We start from the raw sequence: 27,093 nt of genomic DNA, 5'->3' as shown, positions 1-27,093 counted from the left end.
GTGCACGTTACATTCTATCCTTTTAAGAAACGAATGGTCTACGCATTTTCAGTTATTCAAATACATTTTGCCCTGACAGTTACGTGTTTGTTCGATCACTTATCATTCATGTCAACCTAATTGCGTTCAATAAATTCGGCGAACTTACAACACTAATGCGAGTTTTTTCCGAATGATAAATTATACCAAAGTTGCAGAAAAGTTGACTCGGAAATTTGACTTACTAATTCACGAAGACATAAACTGTGATAGTAAGAAAATCTGCTGTTAAGAAAAGCAGACGAAAGTGACAGTACATTGACATGCATTTTGTTTTTTACTTTTTCCCACTAATAGCGGGTTATAATGTTTGAGCTCTGAATATGCATTTTCTTTTGATAAAAAAGAAAGAAAGAAAACAAAAACAAACAAACAAAAAACACAAAAAAACACAAAAAGTGAAAATATGATTCCTTTTATTTTTTAATTTTGTTACACTTTTTGCAGAAAATTCCACTGCAATTTTCATTTTCTATCAACATCTGACCGAAATAGCCCATTTATATCCATATCTGAACGAATCTCATTCAATGTGTTGATATAGTAATACGTAGTAATAATATGACTTTTTTTATTTCCGGATATAGTAATCAGTGGAAGAATCAATATCAATGCTCTAACATCAGTTGGAAGCTGTCGTTGTCGTCATCATCAGTGAAAGTATATTTACTAAATACATTATCGATAGGACTTTCTCTCTACTAAATGTCAGTTCTCAAATGTGTGAAATCATATTCATGAAACGCCTAAGTAAGTCTTTCCTAGTACGTATTTATTACAAAAATTAGACTGATATCTGAAAATAGAACGTATAATGACCATCAAATGATGAGGCGAAGAAGTCGTTAAAATTCCCGGTCGTTTGTTTGTTTTTGGTTTTTCGCTGGGCTTAACGTCACGACGACTCAGTCATAGGTCATATGGCGATGTTTCAACTATTCATGGTGGGGAAGACACCAGGTCCCTCTCACAGAATTATTTCATCACGTGACCCGCCGGGCATCATTACATCACGGGTAGACATCTCGAACCAACATTTATGAGGAAAAGTGGTTTGATGTTAGCGACCTTATACCTCAGTCACACATACGGCGCGGATAGCTACGTCTAGCCAAGAACAAAAACGTAGTTATCCGTATCGATCCGTACCTGAGCCGTACCTTCGTATCAATCCGTACGGATAACTACGTTTCTATCCGTGACTGGACGTAGCTATCCGCGCCATATGTGTGACTGAGGTATTAATCGCTAAATCACGGAGGCATCTTCCGGTCGTAGATGTAGTTCATTTTTGGAGCTATTATGATAAAATATCATATATTTCTATGTCACTCATATCGGGTATGCTTTCTCATATATTACTCTTTAAAACTAATAAAAAACTTTCTACCGCAACACTTAGTTTTACCAAATATCTTAAAAGGTGGTCGTAAAAGTTTGGTCAGTCCGCTGACTTAGCTCAACACAGATAGCGCATAGCATTTGGCTCGGGATCGTTAGCTCGATCCACGGGTAAGGTGTATGTTCTCCGTGAACACTGATAGAAAACGTTGTGTCTGAAATCATTCGTTCTTAACCTCTGATTTATATGGAGATGTTCGCACTGACTTGAAAAGCAAAGTTTGGTCCTGGAGCGTAGTCCAAGAAAAATAATTAGGTTAACAACACAACCAGTTTCATATATTAACTAAACAAGCAAACACAGTCAACTCTAGTTAGCAATACACTTATATCTGTAATAACTTTTTGACTTTATTGAAAAAAAATAGCATATTAACTACTATTGAGTGTATTTGAACAACGATAATAATCAAATTTAAATTCCATTTCTTCCGTATATACATTATAATGTTCGAAAAAGTCTTTAAGAAAAGCAAATGAAGGTCTGCGCTCAGCGATTGCGTCCCAGCATTTGATCATCATCTCATAGTAATGGTCTGGACACATTATTGGGCACTTCCTTTGTATAGGCATTCGATATCCTTTGATGACACGATGTACCACATCCGAATCGGTCATCCCTGAAAAAGGCAAAATAATGTATGTCAGTATCGGCATTAATGTACATGAGAGTATTTAATTGTTTCGATGTAAAATCGGACACCTATGTACAACCAACGGCCTTCCTCAAGCCAGCTGGATGGCTTCCTCACACGAAATTATTCTTTACCTCAAGCGAAATTTCGAATCCACTTGGATGAAGGACAAGCGATTCGAAGTCAGCGGCTATACAGATGTCCCAAAGTACGTGATGAAACATTTCAGAAAACTCGCATTATAAATTTATCTAATTTCCGGTAGTTTTCTGTTGATGCACAAAGTGTATAAGCAATACATTATTAACATTCCAACCGAAGCTAATGCACGCTTACATGGTTTTAGATACTAAGACATTTATTTGAATCATTCTACCGGTCACGCCTTTCGAAATTGATATTTATAAAAGCATTATCGGCCCTGTATATACTTTTCTTCCCTTCACTCGTGTTTACCAAAAATACTACTACAATAGAAACCTGGATATGGTGCCATTCCAAACGTAATGATTTCATATAACAATACTCCATATGACCATGCATCAGACTTGACGCTGAACTTCTTCTGAAAAGCGGCTTCCGGTGCTGTCCATTTCAATGGGATCAGACTTTCTGTAACTGAAACATATATTTGTTTTCCTCCGTATACTTCAAATCTCTTCAGTCTTGATTACATTGCGGTACGGTTATGAATTCATCATGCTTAATGATATCCTTATGGCTTTTAAACATTTATTTTTTTTTTATAATTTTTTTACGGGTCGCATCACTGATAGTACTGACACTCCGAAAGTAAAGTTACATCTCAAGAAGACAATCTCACCAGAAGAACTGGCGCATGTGTCGTCATCATCCAATATTTTAGCTAGTTCAAATCCTGATACTTTTATCTTGTTGTCAACGCCAACGAGAACATTACATGCTCTCAAATTCCTGTGTACAATTTTCTTTTCTGATAAGTAGTCCATTGCATCAGCTATCTGAAAATAATGTAATCAGTAATATGTGTCAGTTGCCATCAATACCAATTCGTTACATGTTATTACAAGAAATCATGCATTCATAGCTCATCCAGGCATAATAGATCAGTCGTAAAGAACGTATTCAGACAGGAAATATGAATTTCTCGTGATGATCAGTTCGATGGCATTTCTGCTTCGTGTGTTTAAATTTAATCAAAAACTCAAATTCAAAGAATGCTTAACAGCCGGTTGTATTTAACACATTTCTTTCAATTTTCTAAATATCTAATATTTCCGCTTGTGTATTAACTATTGATTGCGAAAGATATTTAGTCGATATTTTACGTATAGCATTTAAAGCGACTAGCCCATACATCGTGGTGTCAGCTTTTCAAAAATGCTGTATTCTACTATAATGCTGCAAATTCTTTTGAAAATCGTTGTTTTCCTAATAAATTTAAAATGAATAATATTCGTCCACAATTTCTGATATTAAAGGGTTTCCCTGTTTATGAAAAAAGATTAGCAAACATCACGTGATTATCGGTAGAGCGCACACATATAGGTATCGCACACTATTATGACGTTTTGAATAGTCAAAGCACTGAAGTACTGATGAGGCAATTTTCTTGTCGGTTTCAGGGTGGGTTTCTACCCGGACTGTTAATGATTATGGTCTAGTCATGTTACCTCCCTAATACGATTGTTAGGTAAATAGACGGACCCGTAATAGTATACCTCTTTTTTGAAGAGTATCCAATTCTTACTATAAACCTACTTACTAATTTTTAGGAGTGCGTAGGTTTATGCCTCACTTGGACCAAACTTTTATTCATTATATTTTTTTTCAACTAGTAAGATAAACTGTTTTTTTTCAAGATTTATTTTATTATTGATTTTATGTACAAAAATGGACAGTTTACATTTGATTAGCCATTTCTTGCTGTTTAAAGTGAATTTAACCTCTGACACAGAAGGGTGAAGATTTAGACATCTTTGAAAATACTTATATTTGCTAAGTTACATGTGGTAAAAGTTCTTTATTTTGCAATTATTCTGTAGTTTACATATTGTGGAATAAATGTAGGTAGGTTTTACTTCTGCCCAATGGTTATTTTTGAATGCAGAGAGCAGGGTGTTGGAGCTTAATTTCTGTCCGATTAAATCCTTTCACTTGAGGTTCCCCAGAAAAAAAATGTTATCGACAGTTTAGATGCGACAGTTTTATTTTGTGTTTTTATAATTGTTACACGATACTTTGTTGCTATAATGATTTCTTGATCGTTTGCAGTATATCACTTTCGAAATTCGTCTCTTTGGCTGAGGAAATAACATAAATTATACAAAATTAAAATAAAACGACACGGAAAAAGTTGTTTAAACAATGCAACACAGTGCGAAACAATGTTAACTTCAAGACTGTATCAAGTGTGATATAACCCAAAATACAGTTGAAAACCGGTGTTTAAACAATAAAATTGCTTACATCTACACCCCCCCCCGCCTTGAAGCAAATTGGAGACAAAGCATTTTTTACATTTTACTTTCAGCATGTTTCCAAAACAACGAACTTGTTTAGTATAAAAGTTGCCAAAACAAAACTGCCATTAAATCAAATAATATTATATTTCTATTGTAAATATAAACATTACTTCTGTAACAAAATATAACATGTACGCGGTTTTGGTATACAAATCGTAGAATGTTGGGTGTTTCTTCTCGCGTTACTGTGGCAATTTCACGCAGCGCTTACCTCCCCTAGAACCTATTGCAACTGATCTGGAAGAATTTATTTTTAAACTTCATTCCTAGTAAAAGTAATTTATTTATTAACATTATTAATAATGCGAGTATAATTTTACGACATTCTTATGATGAAACTGTGCTCGAACGTGTTGTTGGTGAGCTTTAGACGATCAAGCTAACAGGGTAACTTATCCAGTGTATATTCATTAAAATTACTTCAAAGAGCAAAGTTGATCATATGATATTTCATTCATGTGGGGATAATTTCCTTCATTATGTAATTTTTATAATAATGCCGTATTTGTGTGCTTCGTAGATACGGTCTTACCTATGGGTAACGTATTAAATTGACCAATCAAACTACAGTCCATAAAATGAACGAACATGTTTGTGAACATGGACGGATCTAAACGGAAGGGGAAGAAGTATTTTATAGGAACGTTTCGATGGCAAAATACAATACACATCCGTAGCCCTGACCAGCCTATAAACGGGGCCAATCTATTTTATATGTACAACAACACGGTTGACCCATTTAAACGAGCTGTGCTGTTAGTTTTCGTAAACATCATGTTTGTAAACATTAAAGATTGCGTTTAGTCATCTAATTAGGTTCCATATTTTAGTGTTCTGGTAAAAGAAAAACGTGAGCTCAAGCTAAAACGAACATAATCAAAAATGCAAATTACTTTCTGTAATTCTGGAACTATAAATATTCACTTTATTGAAACAGTGCGCATTTAAAATCATACACAATGTGGGTTAGTCATTATTAACAAATGTCTTAGAATCTTAACATACAGACACAATGAGTTTTTTTCGCACGTCTTACTGTTTACGTGTTTGCAGACAAATGTATGTAATACCTGACTAGCGATATACAGGAGGTTGTCGAAGTTCAAACCCGTCCCCAAGTCTTGACGCAAATATGTAAGCAAACCCCCTTTTGTCAGTGTGTCAGTAATTATCCAAAATGGCGGCGACTGTGTACATAGAGCTATCAACCGAACCAGTTTATCATGTCGCAAGTCTTTTAAAACAAGAGCCTCAGTCAGGAAATCCTTTACTGGAGTTTTTTCATCATCCAGTGTTTTAACACCAACAAACTCATTACCAAATGTACCTGTAGATTCAGACCGTAAAGAAATCTCTTGCAAAATCACATTTTAGGATTGCAACATTCATGTTTCACAAGATGAGAAAGTAATAATTCTCATTGAATAAACTACAATTACTAAAACAATCTAAAGGACCTCATTTGACGGAATACAGAATACATGCTCTTTTCATTTGGCCATTTTCAGTTGTATGTATCATAAACCAAATACTAGTAGCGCTGAGTATTTCCTCAGTTTATGTAACAAAACAGTTTATATAAAAAATCCATGACTTAAAATGGTTAATTTGCAGTCTATATACATCCACGTGAAAGGCAATAAAAAGCTTCAAACTTTGACAAAAAACATGATATAAATTAGTTTTTGAGACATTGAAATTTTGAGGGAAAACCTTCAGCAGTTGTCCCCTTTCTGTAGGAACGTACAGTTGTTAAAACTTACCTAGGCAATGTTCTCCAAAAAAGGGGTTTGAAACATTCTGGTTAACTTTCGTGATTAATTCTACTGATTCCTTTGTTACTTCATACAACCTGGGCCCAATTAACCATGAAATCGGTAGCGCTGGTGGGTTTACCAAACAAGGATTTTCCAATTTACAACATAAGCCATTAGAGACACCTAAACACAATATAAATGCTTATTAATTACTTAATAATTTATATACGTTCTTGTTGTTTTTCCATTGATGAAGCTGCGCACAGCTGTTGCACTCATAGTTCATTCCAATATCCTTGTCTCTGTTAAAACACAGTTACGCTAGAATAACGCCACGTTAACGTGCGGTGACGTCATCTTTTTGTTGCGACCAAGAGAGAGCGCTAATTACATATCTTATCTACTGTTTTACTAGATTAAAAGCATATTAGAAACGAAACAATTAATAGCAAAACCGTGTTTTAATTAGGAAATAATAAGTTCCCAGATGTGGTTTATCGTAGAATAACCCGTGTTTTGAGTTCTTATGCGTAAGAATATATCACGAATGCCGGCTTCGTGATTGTTATTTCGCAAAAGAACGAAAAACTCGGGTTATTTTACGATAAATCACACTTGGGGAACATGTGATTTCGATTCTAACATGATATACTAGTATCAACAGTGTAAGAAAAAATGGTATCTACTACGCATCTGGATCGGATGACGTCATTGCACGCGCGTGGGTTATTGCAGAATAACCCTAGATTGATTTTGCTGTATGTATATAGATTATGTGCTAGTCGTGTTAGAATACTATTTATATCGGCGATATCGCCGTACGTTTAATTACTCCATCTCGGACTGCGCCTCGTAAAATTATTACTACGTCTTGCGTATCCGTCGTACATAAACGGTGTATACTGATAGTGTTATAGTACATGGTCTGTAAAACACTCTTTTGCTTTAGATTATTTCTTACATAAAATGTTTGACACCCGGAGCAGAGAAATCTTGAGAACACACAATGCTCGGCTGTCCGTGGTTGTCGACACGCATAACATACATCCATTTTAAGTTGCCTCAAGAAAACGTGCCTGGAATACGTTCGGCTCAGAATGTTTCGTTTGAGGGATGGATTACTTATTAGGTACGCAGCAATTGATCAATTAAACGAATTTGAAAGAAACAAAAAGAACACAGAGTCATAGATATAAATATATATTTCTGTTTAATAGTTCCTATCTGGGTATGAAATACAGGGGCGAGTTTCAAATAAATAAGAAAGCCTTTAGCCCAAATTAACTTTAAAAACGCATATTTGTTTCATACCAAACTGCGATATACATAATATGTACATTGTAGGTCTTGTACGAGCACCCAAATCGTGTTTCATTACTTGAAATTAATTGTAGGCAACTCAACTACACAGGAATGGTAAAAAGTTACAATTACATTATATATGAATAATTACTTTAGGCAAAAAACATGCGTAAGTATTGATATTGATAATTATAATTTGTAATAACTTGCACTTACAACTGTAATGACGGATAAGGTCAGGCAGAGTATCAAAATATCGCCTTGCACTTATGTAGTACCCCTTGTTTTCCGAATATCTTATTTTATAATGTTTCACTGGTTCACTGTTTGTTTCCTTCTCTAATTTGACAGATAATATGAACAATGCATCGTCTAAAATGAAACAACAAGGTTATGTCAAAGAATATTGTGACAGCATGTTTTATGCCGATGAGGAAATAGTGTTATTTATACAAATAGGCATACAATCTATAACTGTCCATTAAACATCCCATGTACCTGTATAAGTAAATCCATTTGTAGCATATTGTTCGCCTTTTGTATGATGCATCATATTTTCTATTTTGGTGCATTATTTCATCACGAGCGGGCACCTTGGTAGAATCACCGACCTGCCGTAAGCCAGCTGGATGGCTTCCTCACATGAAGAATTCAACGCTTCGAGTGAGGCTCGAACCCATATCGATGAGGGGAAGTTTGGAGGAGGGTGGTATATAGGAATCACTATGCCATCTGTCTGTTCATCCTGTTTGTATGTGTGTCCTCATAAATTTGGTCGTGCAATTACTTGAATACTATTACACCTCTCTCCAACTTTACACATAAACATCGGCAATTTGTAGTTAATGCCCGTTATTTACTTTTCCTTTTCTCTTTATTGTGACACGTGAAGGTAAAACAGGGTCTATTGTTCGTGTCCGTGCCATACATTAAGGGATTCTGAAATAACTTGGCACAAATGTTCACCATCATGAGAAGATGTGTCCGAACAAGACTATACTTTCTAGAATTGCAAACAATTGAAACCGATATATCATCGCAAAGTACCCTGCGGCTGGACATACAGCCATCGTATTTACTACCTGCCGTGATTTGACCGTTATTTCTCGTACATTTATACTTACCAAATGACACACAGCTTTCTATTTAAATGTTTCTTTAAAATATTCTGAATCTGCCGATGACATTTAAAAAGGACGAGGTAGAACTCACGCCATTTTTAACCAAACAAAAGTTGACTGAGCCAGGCTTAGCAATGAAAACAACTTAATCCGCAAGGACAGATTCCCGGCATGTGCAAGCGTTATCACTGTAAAATGAAAAGTATTTCAAACATGAGAAATAGCGGTGAAATCACGACAGGTAGTATACACGACGGCTGTATATCCAGCCGCAGGGTACTTCTGGGTGCAATAGTTAATAAAATGGCAGAGGCTACGATTACGGTACTGCAATTCTAGCTTCCGATTCTAGGATTACGGAAGTTCCGTACTCCCAGACAACCCTATGAGGATGGATCATTTTGTTTGCAGACGGGTGTCGACCTATAGTCCCCTTCTGTCTAAAGGTAACATCTCTTCGCGTGACTTCCAGATAATATTCCATAGGGAATTTCTGGCAAGACATAATAGGAACGCTGTGTATACTTTCAGTTTATCATTCTGTATTTTATTATAGTATATGCTTGTAAAACTAACACGGAATACTAACATGTAAACGATTCTGTAGCATTCAATTGATTATATAATAAGGTATGATAGCGACTCACAGATCCTCCCCACTCCAAATGGATTAGTACTTTGACATTAAATGACATAACATACATAACGACTGATCAATACAGATTTTTTGGTATCGATTTTTTATTTTATTTTTGCCCTTAAAGGACATAAATCGCCCACTGTAGTCGCAAAATGGAATACGGTGTCAGTCACAAATTCGAGTCGAAAATATCATGGATTATCGATGCAAACAATATACATGTTTTCCGCATTGTAAAACGTAACTTTCTGTTTCAAATTATGATCACCATATCACATATTTATGCCACTTATCGTTAAACTAAATAACATTCCGTGTAATAAATAATTGATTTTTACTCCGCTGTCTTTTTTATTTTTTGATTGTCGCAACAGGAAATAGAGAGTACAGTCGTTTATAGGGTGTGTCAATAACTATCTTATTTACTACTTAATCAGTATCCAGGTTAGACAAAGGCAAATACTAGTATTATGATAGTTTTCTACCCTATAGAATTTTCGATTGAAATAATATGAACACCAATTCATTTTTTGTCTGTCTTACTGCTTAATCAGTATCCATTTTAGAAATGAGACAAATGCTAGTAATATGATAGTTTTCACCCTATAGCATTTTCGGTTGAAATAATATGAAAACCAATTCATTTTTCCTATGCTCGCACAACCAATTAGATTTTTCAGTCATTTGCAAAGCAAAGTGTAATTTCGGTTTCTGGATTTGATATTACTTCGAAAGTTTACGTTGATGTACTTGCAAAAAGAACAATAATACTTGAATAAAAAAAGATGTGGTAACTGGCAACACAATCATTAACGTATTAAATTACAGTTATTTAAGGTAAATGTTGTACAAATGTATAATACCTTTTTGATACATAAGACATTTGTTCGAACTGATATTTTTCAACGTCGCTCTACTTATGTCTGCTGATTGTGGTAATAATAAAAGAATATTTGTTGGTACCAAACATTTCTGAAAACGCCATTTACGAAAATTAACGTTTTTCTAAGTAACATTTAAACCAACATGAGTGATGGAAACGAAGAAAATATTACCTTTTGCTCTCCTAATAAGATAGCTACCAGTTGGGGTGGAGGGATCATGAAGCAGTTTTTCATCTTTGTCTCTGTAACATATTTTTTCAATAACCCACAAAACTTGAAGATACTTGTAAATGAATCTGTTATCTAAGGTGTCTAAAAGCTAAAAGAGACCAATAAAATCTCAATTTTTTACCAATTCTGTTCTAGAAATTCTTTATTATACATGTATGAAAAGGAATTTTGCATTATCATCTAATGGGGGAAAAATAACAAAGTTATCTACTCATGAATTTGTAAAGGGCCGTCATCTTTCGTCACATAACTTCTTGGAATATACCCTTTCTTCCCTGAAGTCTGGTGGAGGGCATTAAACCAAAACGAAGCTTGGCTGTAAAAGTTATATTCTTGCATGAAATCATCTATGTGATTTTAAGAACACAACAAAGTAGGAACTAGTTGTAAATTAAATTGCAAACAAATTCAGTTATGTGTTAAGCGATAGAGTCTTAACACGTGGGAACGTTCATTGAATATGTTAGCACACTGATTCACTGAATAGGGATCAAAATAATAAGATGCATTGTGCTTACAGTGTTTGTGGATACTTTTAAAAAGGTTTGATAGATCTGATTATCCTTATCTTATTAATACAACAACTTAGATTTCTTGGAGAAAACGACCAGGTTAATTAGATGTTTTAAGGTAAACCCTTTGTAATGGATCAAACTCTAAACAAGCATAGTCAAGGATATATTAAATCCTGCATGTCTAGTTTCATGTTTCGTCCAATAAGCATTTTTTCAGTAATGTTTCTTTCGTTGTTTCGTTCAACGATACGTTAATTTGTTTCTCAAATCTTATCTAGTAGGCAGATGTTCATTCTTAAGCTTTTATGTTACCGATGTTTCATTGCCTCTATCTTTTTGCTAGGTGATGATGTTTGTGACTGCCTTAAAGTAAAAATAGAGGGAAACTACATAATAAGCATAATAAGTTTCATCTACATACTCTAGTAAGTTCTTGTCAACATCTAACTTGTCTCCTTGTCGGAAGCTGATTTCATCCTCAAACATAGCTTCAAAGTCAAACAGAGCCTTCATCGTGACAACTTCCGATACACCTGAAAAAAAAGAATCGTTCAATTTTTAAGGCTGTACCATATCTGCATATCGACATAAAAAGAACAGAAACATGCATCTTTATTGGGGTTTTATTTGTATAACATTCAAAACTGTCCATTTTAACCATTTTAATATGACAATGGTATACTTATAACATTCAAAAATATGTTTTCACACAGATCAGTCAACAAACTTCAAACATTTTGTTGCATAATGTAAATGACATTGATGTCAGGCAGAACTTAAAATGACTGATATGGTGTATCTTTGCAGGGAATTAAAATGTATTTTAAACTTTCTAGTGAACAGAGTAAGACGAGAACATTGTTTAAATTTTGATCTTTTGCTGGTACACTCTCCTCCTGCTCAGTTTCAAACTTTGGCTCATCTGTCAAAACAAACAAATTCAGATATTATGCGAGAGAATAGAAACAAACGGCGAAGACATGGTTTGAATACATCTCCGGATGTCTCAAAATTGCTTTTTGTACTTTTAGCATGTGTAAATGTTGAGTTCTGCTCAACCTGGGGCTAGAGGGCGTGAACGGTAGTGTGCATTTCCACCACCGTCCATGAACAGGCTCAATCAAACCGAGCCTGCAACATTTTCATATTTGTCGTGTTGAGCGACCTGTGAAGTTTCCACCTTTTCTATTTTACCTACATCTAACTTGTTGACAGATGCATTTGTGTGTTGCAGTATAAACAATTTGCTTTAAGGGGGCAAATATTATGTGAATAACACACAAACTAACCTTTCAGAGGAGAACCGTTTACATTGTCCGGTTTAGGCCTCTCATCTGCATCTGAAGAATCTGGAAATTAATCACAGAATCACTCTCAGTCTCAAAGACACCCCGTAGGTCAAAAGATATGGATTGCAGGCGAAACGTTTTATACAATTTTAATTGATGACTCTGCTATAAGAACTGATTACCTATTGTGTATATATACATTTTTATAAGAAAAAAATATTGTGTTCCTATCACTGAGTTAAATATAAACAGTTTCGAATACGTTATCATTAATTCTAACACGACCAGCAAATAACCTATATACTTGTAGAGCAAAATCTATCTCGGGTTATCCTGCAATATACCACTCGCGTGCAATGACTTCATCCGATCCAGGTGCGTAGTACGGTCGTAAAAAGTAGCTACCACTTTTTTCTAACATTTTTGATACTAGTATGTCGTGTTAGAATCGAAATAATAAGTTCCCAAGTGTGATTTGACGTAGAATAACCCGAGTTTTTCGTTCTCGTTCTTATGCGAAACAATATATCACGAAGGTAGGCCTTCGTGATATATTCTTACGCATAAGAACTCAAAACTCGGGTTATTCTGCGATAAACCACGTTTGGGAACTTATTATTTCTTAAATCAATAGATCATAAAAAGAGATTTGTTAATATTCCCATCAAAGCGACTGCTTTATTTACCAATAAAGGCTAAACTATTTTAAAGGAACCAGCGTGGGAGCCATCTGGTCGAGTAATGGCGGACATGTTTTTGAACACTAATTTTTCACTTGGCATGGCCATAGAGGTCTTAATTAAAGCTGGTTTATTTTTAAATTCCATTGTTGATGTATTTTTGACATATTGGTAGGAAAAATGGGAGAGAAGATTGTATTGGTGAAGTGAAACTCAGTTTTATCATGAATAGCATGAATAGTATTTTCAAGTCACAGCAGTTTGAATTTGATGTGAGTTACAGTAAGCAAATGAGACGAGAGAAATCCCTCTTAGAGGATACATGACACCTACTTTTCTCTTCACTTTATATCAGTTTTATCGAAACTCTTAAAAATGAGGTAAGGATTTGTTCTCTGAAATTGTTCTAGCTAAGTTTGGCTAATTTTCGCAGCTCTTTAAAAAAAGTCAGTTTAATATAGACTATATAGGGAATCCTATTTACAGGTTTGTGACCTAACAGAAGGGAACATATCATTTTGATTCTAACCACGCACACATTCGCACAAGCTGTTAAACAACATTTCAGCATACGGTTCATAGGCCGCTACATGGAAAGCATCGTATCACGAAATTTAGAGGCTAATTTATAACGTTATTTAACAATTTGCAACCTAATAGTGACCTGAATTATGAAATAAAAATGTTATTTGATCTTGTGTTGTGTATGTAGTCACACCTTAATGACGTCATACTGCATGATGTTACTGAGCTATTTTGCAGAGACCTAAATGTGTTTATGACTTTACATACCAGCAGATACAACGTTTTAGCTCATTGCTTACCATATTTGTTAAAATCTGATTTACTACCGTTTAGCACTGGTATTGTTCGTGTATATACAAGATATGATGGGATAGAAGTAGACTCGTGTCGGAATGCGTAATATTTTCATCAAATCTGTCCTTCAACTTCCTGCATTCTTCATTATGACAAGAATAAGTATATTAAAGAAGGTTCCATTGTACTGTAAAAGGTTAACACATAATAGATTTTGTAAGAAATCCATATACAGACATACCTTCACTGGACGAATATTCTTCATGTCCCATTTCAAATAGCTCCTCTACGTCTTGTTTTTCTACATATAACAAAGAAGAAACTTTTGTCACATCAGTCAAAATATGACAACTAAGATCTACAAATGTTAATATTAAGTGATTTGTTTTCCTTGACAAATGTTCCGAGGAGCTGTGTTATACAATTCGGTGAATGGTTCAAGTTTCCGTCTTCGGATCGCGTGTGATAGATGATTTAGATTTCAGCCCGGGTAGCCTTGTGAAAAGTCATCCAGCTTGCTTCTGGAAGGTGTGTTCCTGGAGCTTACCCATACTGGATGTTCCCCGAGGCCAGCCCCTACCTTTAAGTGCCGTCATATATTCTTGGTTGTGTGATTTATACAACAGATAGATAATCTGCATTGTGAAAGGCTTTTATCTAATTATTACAAACAAACATCAATTAGTTAACTAGAAATTTCTTCATGGTTAATGCAGATCATCTATATAAACACTCTGTTTCAATGGTATGAATATTGTTTTATATAATCTATCATTCGTATATTACATACCTTTATCAGGTACATACTCTTCATTGCCCATTCCAAGTATTTCGTCCATATTGGGGTTGTCTGAAATAAAAAAAGGTTTGAGTAAATAAAAACCAGCACTACGTAGCAAAAAAGTAGGATCGGCAGTTAAACATCACTCTAATATCTTTTAGGTCCATTACATTTGTAATGACAGGCTTGGTGCGAGTAAGTTCTACTTTCTTAAATTCTTAAATATACAGTAATGTTAAATAAATTCCATGAAGACAAGAACGCACAGACCCCAAGTAAAGAGCGACGTTTAACGACATTCACACGTCAATGAAGTTGAAGGGGACTGTTGAGAATTCAGATCATACCAATAAGAATTTCATTTGGAAAAATAACATAGAAATATTCCATATTCAAAGTCAATTTCCAACAAAACGGCCTTCCGAGCAGCAATCCTACAGCAATGGAATGCAATGGAGCATTGACATACTAGCAGTCTCGGCTTGAATAGAAACGATAACAACGCTAAAACCGAGTACAGGGTGCCACGTGTAGTACAGAATGACACTATGTAGGTACATCAAATATATGTAAGCTTTAAAGCTTAGAATATAATCAAGCCAACTAATAGCAAACATGATATGGCTGAATCTGTTGAATAATACTAACCCTATTTAAAGCGTTTACTTGTGCCCTTCGGTTGTTCTGTTTGTTTTCCAACTTGATATCGGTTTAACGACTTCTAAACACAATTTCATTTCGATAACGCACCTCTTTGTTTAAAGTTATGTGTACCAGTAAACAGCACGTAACATAAAACTTCCCAGATGAATCAGAAATGGAGAACGAATGATTTCAAATACACTGTCTCCTTTCAAATCGTCACAGACAACATGTAAAAAGTGAGCTGACCTGATTTGCTAATTTTCGATTAATATTTCTGTGCTCTTTCTACTGTGGTAACAGGGCTGGAATTCTAATATTGCGGAACATCTAGAAATTTAGGCATTGAAATACTTTTGGAACGTTAAAAGAATAAAGACTAATGATATTGTATATATTTACACTGTTGCTCTTCGTCGAGTAAAACATCTTCGTGACCTCTTTCAAGCTGTTTGTCCACATCCGAATCTTCTGGAATTTATTTAACAAATGTCTCCTTAAGAACCCCAGCAGTTCTGCATGTTTGATAAACCATATCATTTATTTAAACAACACCGAATAAAGCTCCTGTTTTCAAAATCTGTTCTATTGTGACATTTTGATACATGCAAAGCTGTATTATCTTTCTTATGAAATATTAAGTGATGATTCATTTCATTATCGGCTTGTTAAAAGTTACCTTTTTACCAAAAATACGCTGACAAACACATCTGAAGAAGTTAGTTTCTCAAGGGTAAATCCAACAATCTGAATATTTTATAATAGTTTTTGTTGAAGAGTCATGATGTTCTCTTAATTCTGATATTTCAGATTTTAATGTTGTTACTATCAATATGAACTCATATCCGTTTTATTAATTGACATATTTCATATTAAATTACTAAATTACTACTGTAAGTACACAAAACGTAAAGATATCTAGTTAAACTAGTTTCCAACCTTCTTCCGAAATATACTCCTGTTGACCCATTTCAAGATCCACATCTATGTCCGTGTCGTGAGAATCAACATCGCTTGATTCGGCACTTCCAACAATATTTTCTGTTCCCGAATATATAAACATTTAGATAGTTTTTGATATACTATTTTCAAACAGGGGAAACGAATTATCCATATCTTACAACAGCTGAAATATTTCTTTGCAGAGCGTAATTGACTTTGTATATATCAGCATTCAATTTTGTACCTTGCTATTTACAGCATCACAGTGTATATAATCAGCTAATAACTATTACAACAAGCTTGTCTGCATTAATTTAAGACAGATACACCTTTTTCGAATTACATCTGAACAGTTAAAATTCATAGTGATTCTACCCTTAGTACTTTCCTACATGTAATTGTAAATGCTCTTGCAATGTACTGCAATAAGTAAGCGAACTTTTAAATTTAATAGAAACATCCTGACCTTTCTCTAGGGGCTCTTTCCAAACTATATCATTCCAGTGATCTAAAGCATTTGGACATTCAACAGGTCCTATAAAATGAATCATTATAATAATGAATTCTGTAGAATTTGATTTGCATTTATCGTGTCAGCTATTACAATACAACGTAATAACAAACAATTTATGCCTCCCTTTTAATTTTTTTGTTTCGTTCTGCTGCAGTAACGTGAACGTGTGAAACATTGTACGAATGAAGATTTGTAGATACTTCATTTGATCTTTAAGTCAGGGTTCCTTATATTGTCTCATTTAATCAGATAATCAATCATACAACTTATTTTAGTTTCATAGCTATGACCGAACGTTGCCTTCTGATTTCTAAATATACAAGTGTCCTGACTTTGCTTAACCGACCTATCAGAAACTGTATTATCCTGTCATTTACAACATTTTCGTTTGCAATTCAACAGATTCTATCTTATCAAAACGTGTTATTTAAGAATGATTTCCGTCGGATTCGAGTTGCATTTACAGTCTATATCGACGATTTTTATACGTTACTCTTAGTATTTTTCTGTCTGCCTGTGGAAAGAATATTTTATTAAATTGTAAAAAAAGCATGCATAAGTGAAATAAGGTATATTTATCGATATTTGTTTTAATGCCTTCATGTTGTGATTTTAACTTTTCTGACATTGTCACACTATAAAGAGTTTATCAATTATGTAATTACTTTAATTTCTGTTTTATAACTATCAGATTAAGCCAGAAGTTACCGTCTTTATTATTAAATATACAAGTATCCTGCCCGTTTTTCAGTGACACATGTTAATAATCTAAAGCTTCTGACATAATTACATTACAATCAGTTTATTAATTATGTGATTAGTTTCAGTTTTATAACTATCAGATTTGGTGGAGTGTTACCTTCTTTACTTTTAAATATACAAACATCCTGACCGCTCTCGGGTGATCCATCCGAAACTGTTTCATTCCAATCAGTTACAAAATTGTCATTTGGACATTCAACAGGTCCTACAAAATGAATTCTGTCGAAACGGATTTGCATTTACAGTTGAACAATTACAATGCATTTCAGTTTGTTATTCAGTATTTTCCTATCTGCCTACAAAAATATAATTTCCTTATAATTACGCTCGTATTGCAATAATGTGAAGATGTTATCTGATTTATTAATTGTTATTGCAATTGCAATGTAATAATTTAAAGCTTCTGGCATAATAACATTACAATCAGATTATTAATTATGTAAATAGTTTCAGTTTTGTAACTACCAGATTTAGTCAAGTGTTACCTTCGTTACTATTAGATATACAAGCATCCTGACCGCTCTCAGCTGACCCATCCGAAACTGTTTCATTCCGATCAGTTACAAAATTGTCATTTAGACATTCAACAGGTCCTATAAAATTAATCATATTCATATGGAATTCTGTCGAAACCGATTTGCATTTACAGTTGAACAATTACAAAACATTTTAAATTTGTTATTCAGTATTTTCCTATCTGCCTAAAAAATATTATTTCATTATAATTATTGCAATAACGTGAAGAAGTGATCTGATTTATTAATATTTTTATTGCAATTGTAATTTGATAATTTAAAGCATCTGGCATAATTACATTACAATAAGATTATGTAATTAGTTTTAGTTTTATAACTACCAGATTTTGTCGAGTGTTACCTTCTTTACTTTTAAGTATACAAGCATCCTGACCGCTCTCCTGTGACCTACCCGAAACTGTTTCATCCCAGTCATGTGCAACAGTGCCATTCGGGCATTCAACAGATCCTAGAAAAAGAAACACTATATTATTCTATGTTTATTTACAGCTTGACACTTACAATACACTGTAATTTTACACTTAAATATGTCCTATCTACCAGTGGAAATATCTTTTTATTTTATTACAACAACGTGAAGATCTGCCTACTAAAATTTTATTTCATTTTATTACAATAACGTAAAGAAATGATCTGACATATACCTGTGGGACCCGTATTTCTATTGCCTGTGTGATTTCATAATCTAAAATTTCTGGCATAATTACATTACCATCAGATTATTAATTATATAATTAGTTTCAGTTTTGTAACTACCAGATTTAGTCAAGTGTTACCTTCGTTACTATTAGATATACAAGCATCCTGACCGCTCTCGGCTGACCCATCCGAAACTGTTTCATTCGAGTCATTTACAAAATTGTCATTTAGACATTCAACAGTCCCTATAAAATGAATCATATTCATATGGAATTCTGTCGAAACCGATTTACATTTTACAGTTGAACAATTACAAAACATTTTAAATTTGTTATTCAGTATTTTCCTACTGCCTAAAACAATTATTATATTATAACTATTACAATAACGTGAAGAAGTGATCTGATTTATTAATTATTTTTATTGCAATTGTAATTTGATAATTTAAAGTTTCTGGCGTAATTACATTACAATCAGATTATTAATTATGTAATTAGTTTCAGTTTTATAGCTACCAGATTTTGTCGAGTGTTACCTTCGTTACTATTAGATATACAAGCATCCTGACCGCTCTCGGCTGACCCATCCGAAACTGTTTCATTCCGATCAGTTACAAAATTGTCATTTAGACATTCAACAGGTCCTATAAAATGAACCATATTCATATGGAATTCTGTCGAAACCGATTTACATTTACAGTTGAACCATTGCAATACATTTTAAATTTGTTATTCAGTATTTTCCTACAAAACTATTATTTCATTATAATTCTTGCAATAACGTAAAGAAGTGATCTGATTTATTAATATTTTTATTGCAGTTGTAATTTGATAATCTAAACATCTGGCATAATTACATTACAATAAGATTATGTAATTAGTTTTAGTTTTATAACTACCAGATTTTGTCCAGTGTTACCTTCTTTACTTTTAATTATACAAGCATCCTTATCGCTCTCCTGTGACCTACCCAAGACTGTTTCATCCCAGTCATGTGCAACAGTGCCATTCGGGCATTCATCAGATCCTAGAAGAAACACTATATTATTCTATGTTTATTTACAGCTTGACACTTACAATACACTGTCATTTTACACTTAAATATGTCCTATCTACCAATTGAAATATCCTTTTATTTTATTACAACAACGTGAAGAAATGATCTGACATATACCTGTGGGACCCGTGTTTCTTTTGTCTGTGTGATTTCATAATCTAAAATTTCTGGCTTAATTACATTACAATCAGATTGTTAATTATGTAATTAGTTTCAGTTTTGCAACTACCAGATTTAGTCAAGTGTCACCTTTGTTACTATTAGATATACAAGCATCCTGACCGCTCTCGGCTGACTCATCCGGAACTGTTTCATTCGAGTCATTTACAAAATTGTCATTTAGACATTCAACAGGTCCTATAAAATTAACCATATTCATATGGTATTCTGTCGAAACCGATTTGCATTTACAGTTGAACAATTACAAAACATTTTAAATTTGTTAGTCAGTATTTTCCTATCTGCCTACAAAAATATAATTTCATTATAATTATTGCAATAACGTGAAGAAGTGATCTGATTTATTAATGTTTTTATTGCAATTGTAATTTGATAATTTAAAGCTTCTGGCATAATTACATTACAATAAGATTATGTAATTAGTTTCAGTTTTATAACTACCAGATTTGGTCGAGTGTTACCTTCTTTACTTTTAAGTATACAAGCATCCTGACCGCTCTCCTGTGACCTACCCAAAACTGTTTCATCCCAGTCATGTGCAACAGTGTCATTTGGGCATTCAACAGATTCTAGAAAAAGAAACACTATATCATTCTATGTTTATTTACAGCTTGACACTTACAATACACTGTAATTTTACACTCAGATTTGTCCTATCTACCAATTGAAATATCCTTTTATTTTATTACAACAACGTGAAGATCTGCCTACTAAGATTTTATCTTATTTTATTACAATAACGTAAAGAAGTGATCTGACATATACCTGTGGGACCGGTATTTCTGTTGCCTGTGTGATTTCATAATCTAAAATTTCTAACATAATTACATTACCATCAGATTATCAATTATGTAATTAGTTTCAGTTTTGTAACTACCAGTTTTGGTCGAGTGTTACCTTCTTTACTTTTAAGTATACAAGCATCCTGACCGCTCTCCTGTGACCTACCCGAAACTGTTTCATCCCAGTCATGTGCAACAGTGTCATTTGGGAATTCAACAAATCCTAGAAAAAGAAACACCATACAATTATATGTTCATTTACAGCTTGACACAATACACTGTAATTTTACACTTAGAAATGTCCTATCTTCCAATGGAAATACTCTTTTATTTTATTACAGCAACGTGAAGATCTACCTACTTTAATTTTATTTCATTTTATTACAATAACGTAAAGAAATGATCTGACAGATACCTGTGGGACCCGTATTTCTTTTGCCTGTGTGATTTCATAATCTAAAATTTCTGGCATAATTATATTACAATCAGATTGTTAATTTCGTAATTAGTTTCAGTTTTGTAACTACCAGATTTGGTTGAGTATTACCTTCTTTACTTTTAAATATACAAGCATCCTGACCGGTCTCCTGTGACCTATCCGAAACTGTTTCATCCAAGTCATTTACAACATTGTCATTTGGGCATTCAACAGATCCTGGTAAAAAAAATACTATACAAGTATTAGTTTACGTTTATTTATGCTGCGTTTACACTTAGCAACGATATCCACGATGTCCACGATTTGAGTGAAGCGTGGTGAGCGTGGAGGTTCGTGGGATCGAATCGTTGTGATCTTGAGGGAACTTGGTGGAATCGTGATGATCGTAATGCTGCGTTTACACTTAGCCACGATATCCACGATGTCCACGATTTAAAGAAAAGCTCGGAGCTCCACGATTTATTGCACGAATTTTGTATTACTACGCTTTTCTACGCTTTCTTACGCTCTCAGTACGTTTTGTTACTACCTGCAGCGTTTAATTACGAAACCAACACGATTCGGGTCGAGATCTGCCACGATTTTCATCACGTTCTCTCAAGTTTTCTTACGATTACCACGATATGCTATCACGCTTTGTCACTTTCTGTTTAGATCCCTCACGTTATCAAGTTTTGTTAAGCTCTCCTACGATTAATGGTTACGATTTGATCAAGATTGTCACGTTTTGAGCACGATTGGAGTATAAATAGGAGTCATGGGTCATCCACTCATTCTCTCCAGAGATTTCAAAGAGGAACGAGCTCTGCATCAAAGAGCTGAACAAAATGCTGAATTTACATTTTTTGTGTATGCCTATAATAGTTACTAGTCGGTAGCAGCAACAAGGGACGGAATAGGGCAGGATATAAAAGAGAGAAATGAGAAGAAGAAATAGAAAGCCTAAGACCTGGTGGGTGAGACCATGGTTAAGTGGAAACCGAAGGCACCAACTGGGACAATACTCTCAACTTTTCACAGAACTCAGGCGTGAAGATGTCGGCTCCAACGTCAACTGTGTAAGGATGCCTGCAGATCTAGTGGAACTTAGAATCGTGTTTCAAAGTTCACCAAGATCCCCATACGATGGAGCATCAAGGTCTGATGCGCTACGTTAAGGTCTGTTAAGCTGCATTACGCTCTACAACGATTTCCACGTTCTATCACGCTCTCTCAAGATTTAAGATCAATCGGGATAATCATGGCAAAATTTTTGACTGTCAAAAATTTTGTCACGATCCTTACGATCATCACGATTCCACCAAGTTCCCTCAAGATCACCACGATTCGATCCCACGAGCCCCCACGCTCACCACGCTTCTCTTAAATCGTGGACATCGTGGCTAAGTGTAAACGCAGCATAAGCATCGTGACAAAATTTGTGATAGTCAAAAATTTTGCCACGATTATCCCGATTTATCTTAAATCTTGAGAGAGCGTGAAAGAACGTGGAAATCGTTGTACAGCGTAATGCAGCTTAACAGACCTTAACGTAGCGCACCAGACCTTGATGCTCCATCGTATGGGGATCTTGGAAACACGATTCTAAGTTCCACTAGATCTGGAGGCATCCTTACGTAGTTGACGTTGGAGCCAACATCTTCAACCCTGAGTTCTTTGTTGGAAAGTTGAGTGTATTGCCCCTGTTGGTGCCTTCGGTTTCCACTTAACCATGGTCTCACTAGCAGGTCTTCTACGGCTTTCTATTTCTTCTTCTCCTACCTCTCTCTTTTATTCTGCCATGTTCCGTCCCTTGTTGCTGCCGCCGACGAGCCAACTATTATAGGCATACACGAAAATTGCAAATTCAGCATATTGTTAATCTCTTGGATGCATAGCTCGTACCTCTTTGGAATCTCTATAGAGAATGAGAGGATGACCCATGCCTCCTATTTATACTCCAATCGTGCTCAAAACGTGACAATCTTGATCCAATCGTGGCCATAAATCGTAGGAGAGCTTAACAAAACTTGATAACGTGAGGTATCTAAACAGAACGTGACAAAACGTGATAGCATATCGTGATAATCGTGAGAGAACGTGATGAAAATCGTGGCAGATCTTGACCCGAATCGTGTTGGTTTCGTAATAAAACATCGTGGACATCGTGGCTAAGTGCAGGCTTACGGAAGGTCGGTGGTTCTACCCAGGTGCCCGCTCGTGATGAAATAATGCACGGAGAGGCACCTGGGGTCTTCCTCCACCATTAAAGCTGGAAAGTCGCCATATGACATATCATGAGTCGGTGCGACGTTAAATCCAAAAACAAAGTGTAAACGCAGCATTACAGCTTGACACTGACAATACATCGTAATTTTACACTAAAATATGCCCTATCTACCAATGGAGATATCATTTTATTTTATTACAACATAGTGAAGATCTGACATTTATGTGCATACCTTCATCAGGTACATACTCTTCTTTGTCAATTTCAAGTATTTCGCCCCTATCGGGATTGTCTAAAATAAAAAAAGGTTTGATTGAATAAAAATGAATTCACAAATATTTTCACTATTCAGCAACATTGTAAGATCGGCAATTTGAGGAACACTCTTACGTCTGATTCGGCTCATATTGCATCGTATGATATATAAACTGCATAAGAAGTGATATTTCATGTAAAAGTAGTTTTTGCATGCCAAATATTAAAGATGAACAAAGAGGCAAAACAAAAACTATTCGAATTTTTGTAAGGTTCTTTATGTTAACGTGAGATGTGATCTGACATGTATTTTGTGATATTTCTGGTTTGATGATGTTGAGGTCCATCATCGACATAATTATAATCAGGTTGTTAGTAATGTAACCAATTCCAAATTTATACCTATCAATACTGACGTTACCTTCTTTAGGTGTAAATATAAGAGCATCTCGGGCGTACTCAATGGGCTCACAGTCATTTTTAACATTGTCATTTTGACAATCAACAGATCCTGTAAAATTAGTAATTATATATTGAATTCTGTCGAATTTGATTAGCAGCTTACACAAAATGTTACATATAATGCCGATGCAACTGAATAGAGCTGTGGACATTTATTTTGATTGCCTTCGTACATAGATTATTCAATTTCTCCAATATCTTCACAATTCATATTAACACATATGTAACGTATTTCAGTTCTATAACAATTATAATTGGCCGGGAGTTACCTTCTGTATTTTTACAAGCATTCTGACTTCTCTCGACGAACACATCAGAAATTGTCAAGTCGTTTACAACATTGTCATCTAGGCATTCAACAGTTCCTATGAAATGAGAATTTGTCACATATAATGATTGTGTTTTATACTTTATCTTTGTGCTCATAAATTCTTCCAGTTTAGTAAGATAAACAAGATACACCCTTAAACGAATTCAGATACAAATTGTGTAACATTCTGCTTAGTTGATGAAGCTTTATACATGTGCATTTAAATTGAAATATTTTTTTATCACAAAGGAGGGGCTATCCAGAGGAGGTCAGACCACTTGATTGGCTACAGTTGTTTATATACGATACGTTAACATAAGCAAAACGAAATTTGGCCATGTGAAGATTACATTGTGATGTGACATAGACTTTTGTTATTCTGACACCTGACGTTATCTACATCTTTAAAATGTGCAAGAGAAAAGAACTGTAAATATAAGGACAATCTATGGTTATGGTTTTATTATCTGTATACAAAATAACTGTTTCGTCCTTAAAAGAACACGCAAACGCCACTGGACTCAACACTCTTTAAACAACAGACAAATGAGCCGCGCCATGAGAAAACCAACACAGCGGCTTTGCGACCAGCATGGATCCAGACCAGCCTGCACATTCGCGCAGTATGGTCAGGATCCATGCTGTACGCTTTAAAAGCCTATTGCAATTAGAGAAACCGTTAGGGAACATGCTGGTCGCAAAGCCACTATGTTGGTTTTCACATGGCGCGGCTCAAATGTATTTTAAACTCGGATGATAACTGCTTGACCTGACAAGTGTCTGACTTTACTATTGTCTGTCCCATATAACTTCATGAAATTCAAAGAAGTATTTTAACATTTGTCTTCATCTGTGCAATAACATTATAATTTGACCGGATAACGTTTATCATCAGTGCAAATCAAGGGTATTTTTCTTTTGTTCAATCATTTTACTGAAATATGACTAAGAAAACGAAGTAAACATTTAGAAGAATTTTTTTGTTATAAGGTTGAAAATAATATATGGTTTCTCACCTTTATGCGCTGCACTTTCAATGTGAATAGTTCCAGTGGTTACACATACTTCAGAATTTTCAGCATCATTTTCATTTGTTTGTGTAAAATGATTATCATCATCATTTGTACAGTCAAACACCTCTTCTACCTTCGTGATCTTTACCGTTTTATTACTACTTATGTCAACTTGGAAAACAGAATCATCCGCGAAAATAACGTTCTCCTCCATGTACACATTTTGAGCATTGTTTAGGCAATTCAGGCGCTTCAGTTTGCCCTCGGTGTCAAGAAACCAAAAGTTACCAAGCTTCTTTAGTTTTGGTTTACTTAGTCTGTTGATTTCCATTGCGTCCATTACGTTTATTGTTAGTTATCTAACAGTTTTAGTAGATAAATATACATGAATACAAAAACGTCATCCGAAGTTTTTTAATACCGAAAACAAACATTCTAGTTAGTAAGACAACCAAATCGTTTTATTTAATAGTCATTCGTATAGTAATTACGTATTTGAATTCTTAAGACACCCATGAGACACTTAAACATGGATATTAACCTTTGAACTACGAAAGTCCGTATATTGTCAAATGTTGACTACTTAACCTTGAAAAATTCGTTCACAATTTGAATCTAGTTTATCTAATTGAGACCGGTTTCTCATAACAAGGCTAAAATAGTACTATTTAATCAGTATGAGTTAACATGAACATTGAGTAAGATAACATATTTTAAAAACACTTGAAATTCTTAGTTATCAAAATAAACAGCGTAATCTCATGCATGTATTTCCAATTCACTTGAGACAGTTATATCTCAGTCATTTAATGAAGGCATTGTTATTAACTGCTGCGATATGTACTACCGAAAAAGCATCAGATTTTTATCTAAAAAGAATTTGTGCACTTTGTTCCAGAAGTTCAATGTAATAAGAGATTAGTATTTTGCATTTTGTAAATACAGCCTGAGGATATTACACGAGTGTCTTTTCATATTAATATTAAACGACCTGAATAAAATAATAAAGAGCAATTTATCAATAATTCAACAGTTCAATAGATGCAATGCGGAAAGTCACAAATGAAATATTCTTTTTATCACGTGTCAGCTTTTGCTGTCCAAAGATCAAAAGATCTACTTTATTTAACTATTATAAACAAGTCAATTTGACCAACGACTTCGATACTATAAACGATTCTGACTTTTAGACCATAGAATGACACACTTTGGTAACTATATCCATCATGAGGTTCACAAGAATACGTCCGAAGATTTTCTTTTCAGCACTGTGCCCTTTTTCAACACATTTGGTTTTATTCAGAAATCATGATCTTGATCTGAAACAGAAATAATTAATGTACGCATTGAATCAGTTTATCCACAATTAGTCCACACACACAAAAAAGCCAGAGGTATCAAATTCTGTCGACTTCCTTTCGGTTTTAAGGTTGAACTCTTTCTTGAATACTTCTGTGAGTGTCGTCTATACTTATGTAAGTATTTTTCGCGATGTTTTCATAGAAATCGTTTAATAATTCACATACTTTAATTGTTCTGATATAAGCATGTCATTTTCTTTTAAAATTATGTCACATATGTTTTATCTATAGATACCTTAGAGAGGAACTGTTTGACTGTAGAAGTCCTAAGAGTTTGGTGTATCGCTACACCTTTCCTTTGAGTATACATTTATGGAATATCTTTTTGTAGGTGGTTTGCGGTTTCTTAGTTTTCTGTGATTTTCCCAGTCTCTTGTACTTTTACTTTGACTA

At 34.5% G+C, this 27,093-nt stretch overlaps 2 protein-coding genes across 2 annotated transcripts; both read right to left on the bottom strand.

The window, feature by feature from the left end:
• Window positions 1-702: 702 nt before the first annotated feature.
• On the bottom strand, window positions 703-3,430 carry LOC128550744 (tyrosine-protein kinase Src64B-like). Its single transcript, XM_053530451.1, has 3 exons — window positions 2,899-3,430; window positions 2,556-2,693; window positions 703-2,060 (listed from the first exon to the last, which is right to left on the bottom strand). The coding sequence occupies exons 1-3, from the start codon at window positions 3,041-3,043 to the stop codon at window positions 1,813-1,815; spliced, it is 531 nt and encodes a 176-aa protein (XP_053386426.1). The 5' UTR covers window positions 3,044-3,430; the 3' UTR covers window positions 703-1,812.
• Window positions 3,431-5,383: 1,953 nt separating this feature from the next.
• Window positions 5,384-26,024, bottom strand: LOC123538461 (uncharacterized). Its single transcript, XM_053529904.1, has 24 exons — window positions 25,343-26,024; window positions 24,286-24,381; window positions 23,976-24,065; window positions 23,532-23,591; window positions 21,199-21,306; window positions 20,767-20,874; window positions 20,331-20,438; window positions 19,169-19,276; window positions 18,771-18,878; window positions 18,335-18,442; window positions 17,944-18,051; window positions 16,649-16,717; window positions 16,180-16,281; window positions 15,643-15,711; window positions 14,608-14,667; window positions 14,059-14,118; window positions 12,319-12,378; window positions 11,451-11,562; window positions 10,726-10,830; window positions 10,455-10,525; window positions 7,855-8,010; window positions 6,343-6,519; window positions 5,650-5,906; window positions 5,384-5,440 (listed from the first exon to the last, which is right to left on the bottom strand). The coding sequence occupies exons 1-24, from the start codon at window positions 25,677-25,679 to the stop codon at window positions 5,384-5,386; spliced, it is 2,694 nt and encodes an 897-aa protein (XP_053385879.1). The 5' UTR covers window positions 25,680-26,024.
• Window positions 26,025-27,093: the final 1,069 nt, after the last annotated feature.

This window comes from Mercenaria mercenaria, chromosome 18 (assembly GCF_021730395.1).
Source record: "Mercenaria mercenaria strain notata chromosome 18, MADL_Memer_1, whole genome shotgun sequence".
NCBI classification, from domain to species: domain Eukaryota; kingdom Metazoa; phylum Mollusca; class Bivalvia; order Venerida; family Veneridae; genus Mercenaria; species Mercenaria mercenaria.
Note: the sequence above shows the minus strand (reverse complement) of the source record. Positions and strands in the feature narration are given on the sequence as shown.

Excerpts from the sequence above, each read along its gene's own strand:
- LOC128550744 (XM_053530451.1), bottom strand. The coding sequence starts at position 3,043 with ATGGACTACTTATCAGAAAAGAAAATTGTACACAGGAATTTGAGAGCA. Across the intron at positions 2,694-2,898 it reads CACATGCGCCAGTTCTTCTG|TTACAGAAAGTCTGATCCCA; the intron begins GTGAGATTGTCT and ends TATATGTTTCAG. Across the intron at positions 2,061-2,555 it reads TGGAATGGCACCATATCCAG|GGATGACCGATTCGGATGTG; the intron begins GTTTCTATTGTA and ends TGCCTTTTTCAG.
- LOC123538461 (XM_053529904.1), bottom strand. The coding sequence starts at position 25,679 with ATGGACGCAATGGAAATCAACAGACTAAGTAAACCAAAACTAAAGAAG. Across the intron at positions 24,066-24,285 it reads TGCTTGTAAAAATACAGAAG|GATCTGTTGATTGTCAAAAT; the intron begins GTAACTCCCGGC and ends CTAATTTTACAG. Across the intron at positions 18,443-18,770 it reads TATATCTAATAGTAACGAAG|GATCTGTTGAATGCCCGAAT; the intron begins GTAACACTTGAC and ends TTCTTTTTCTAG.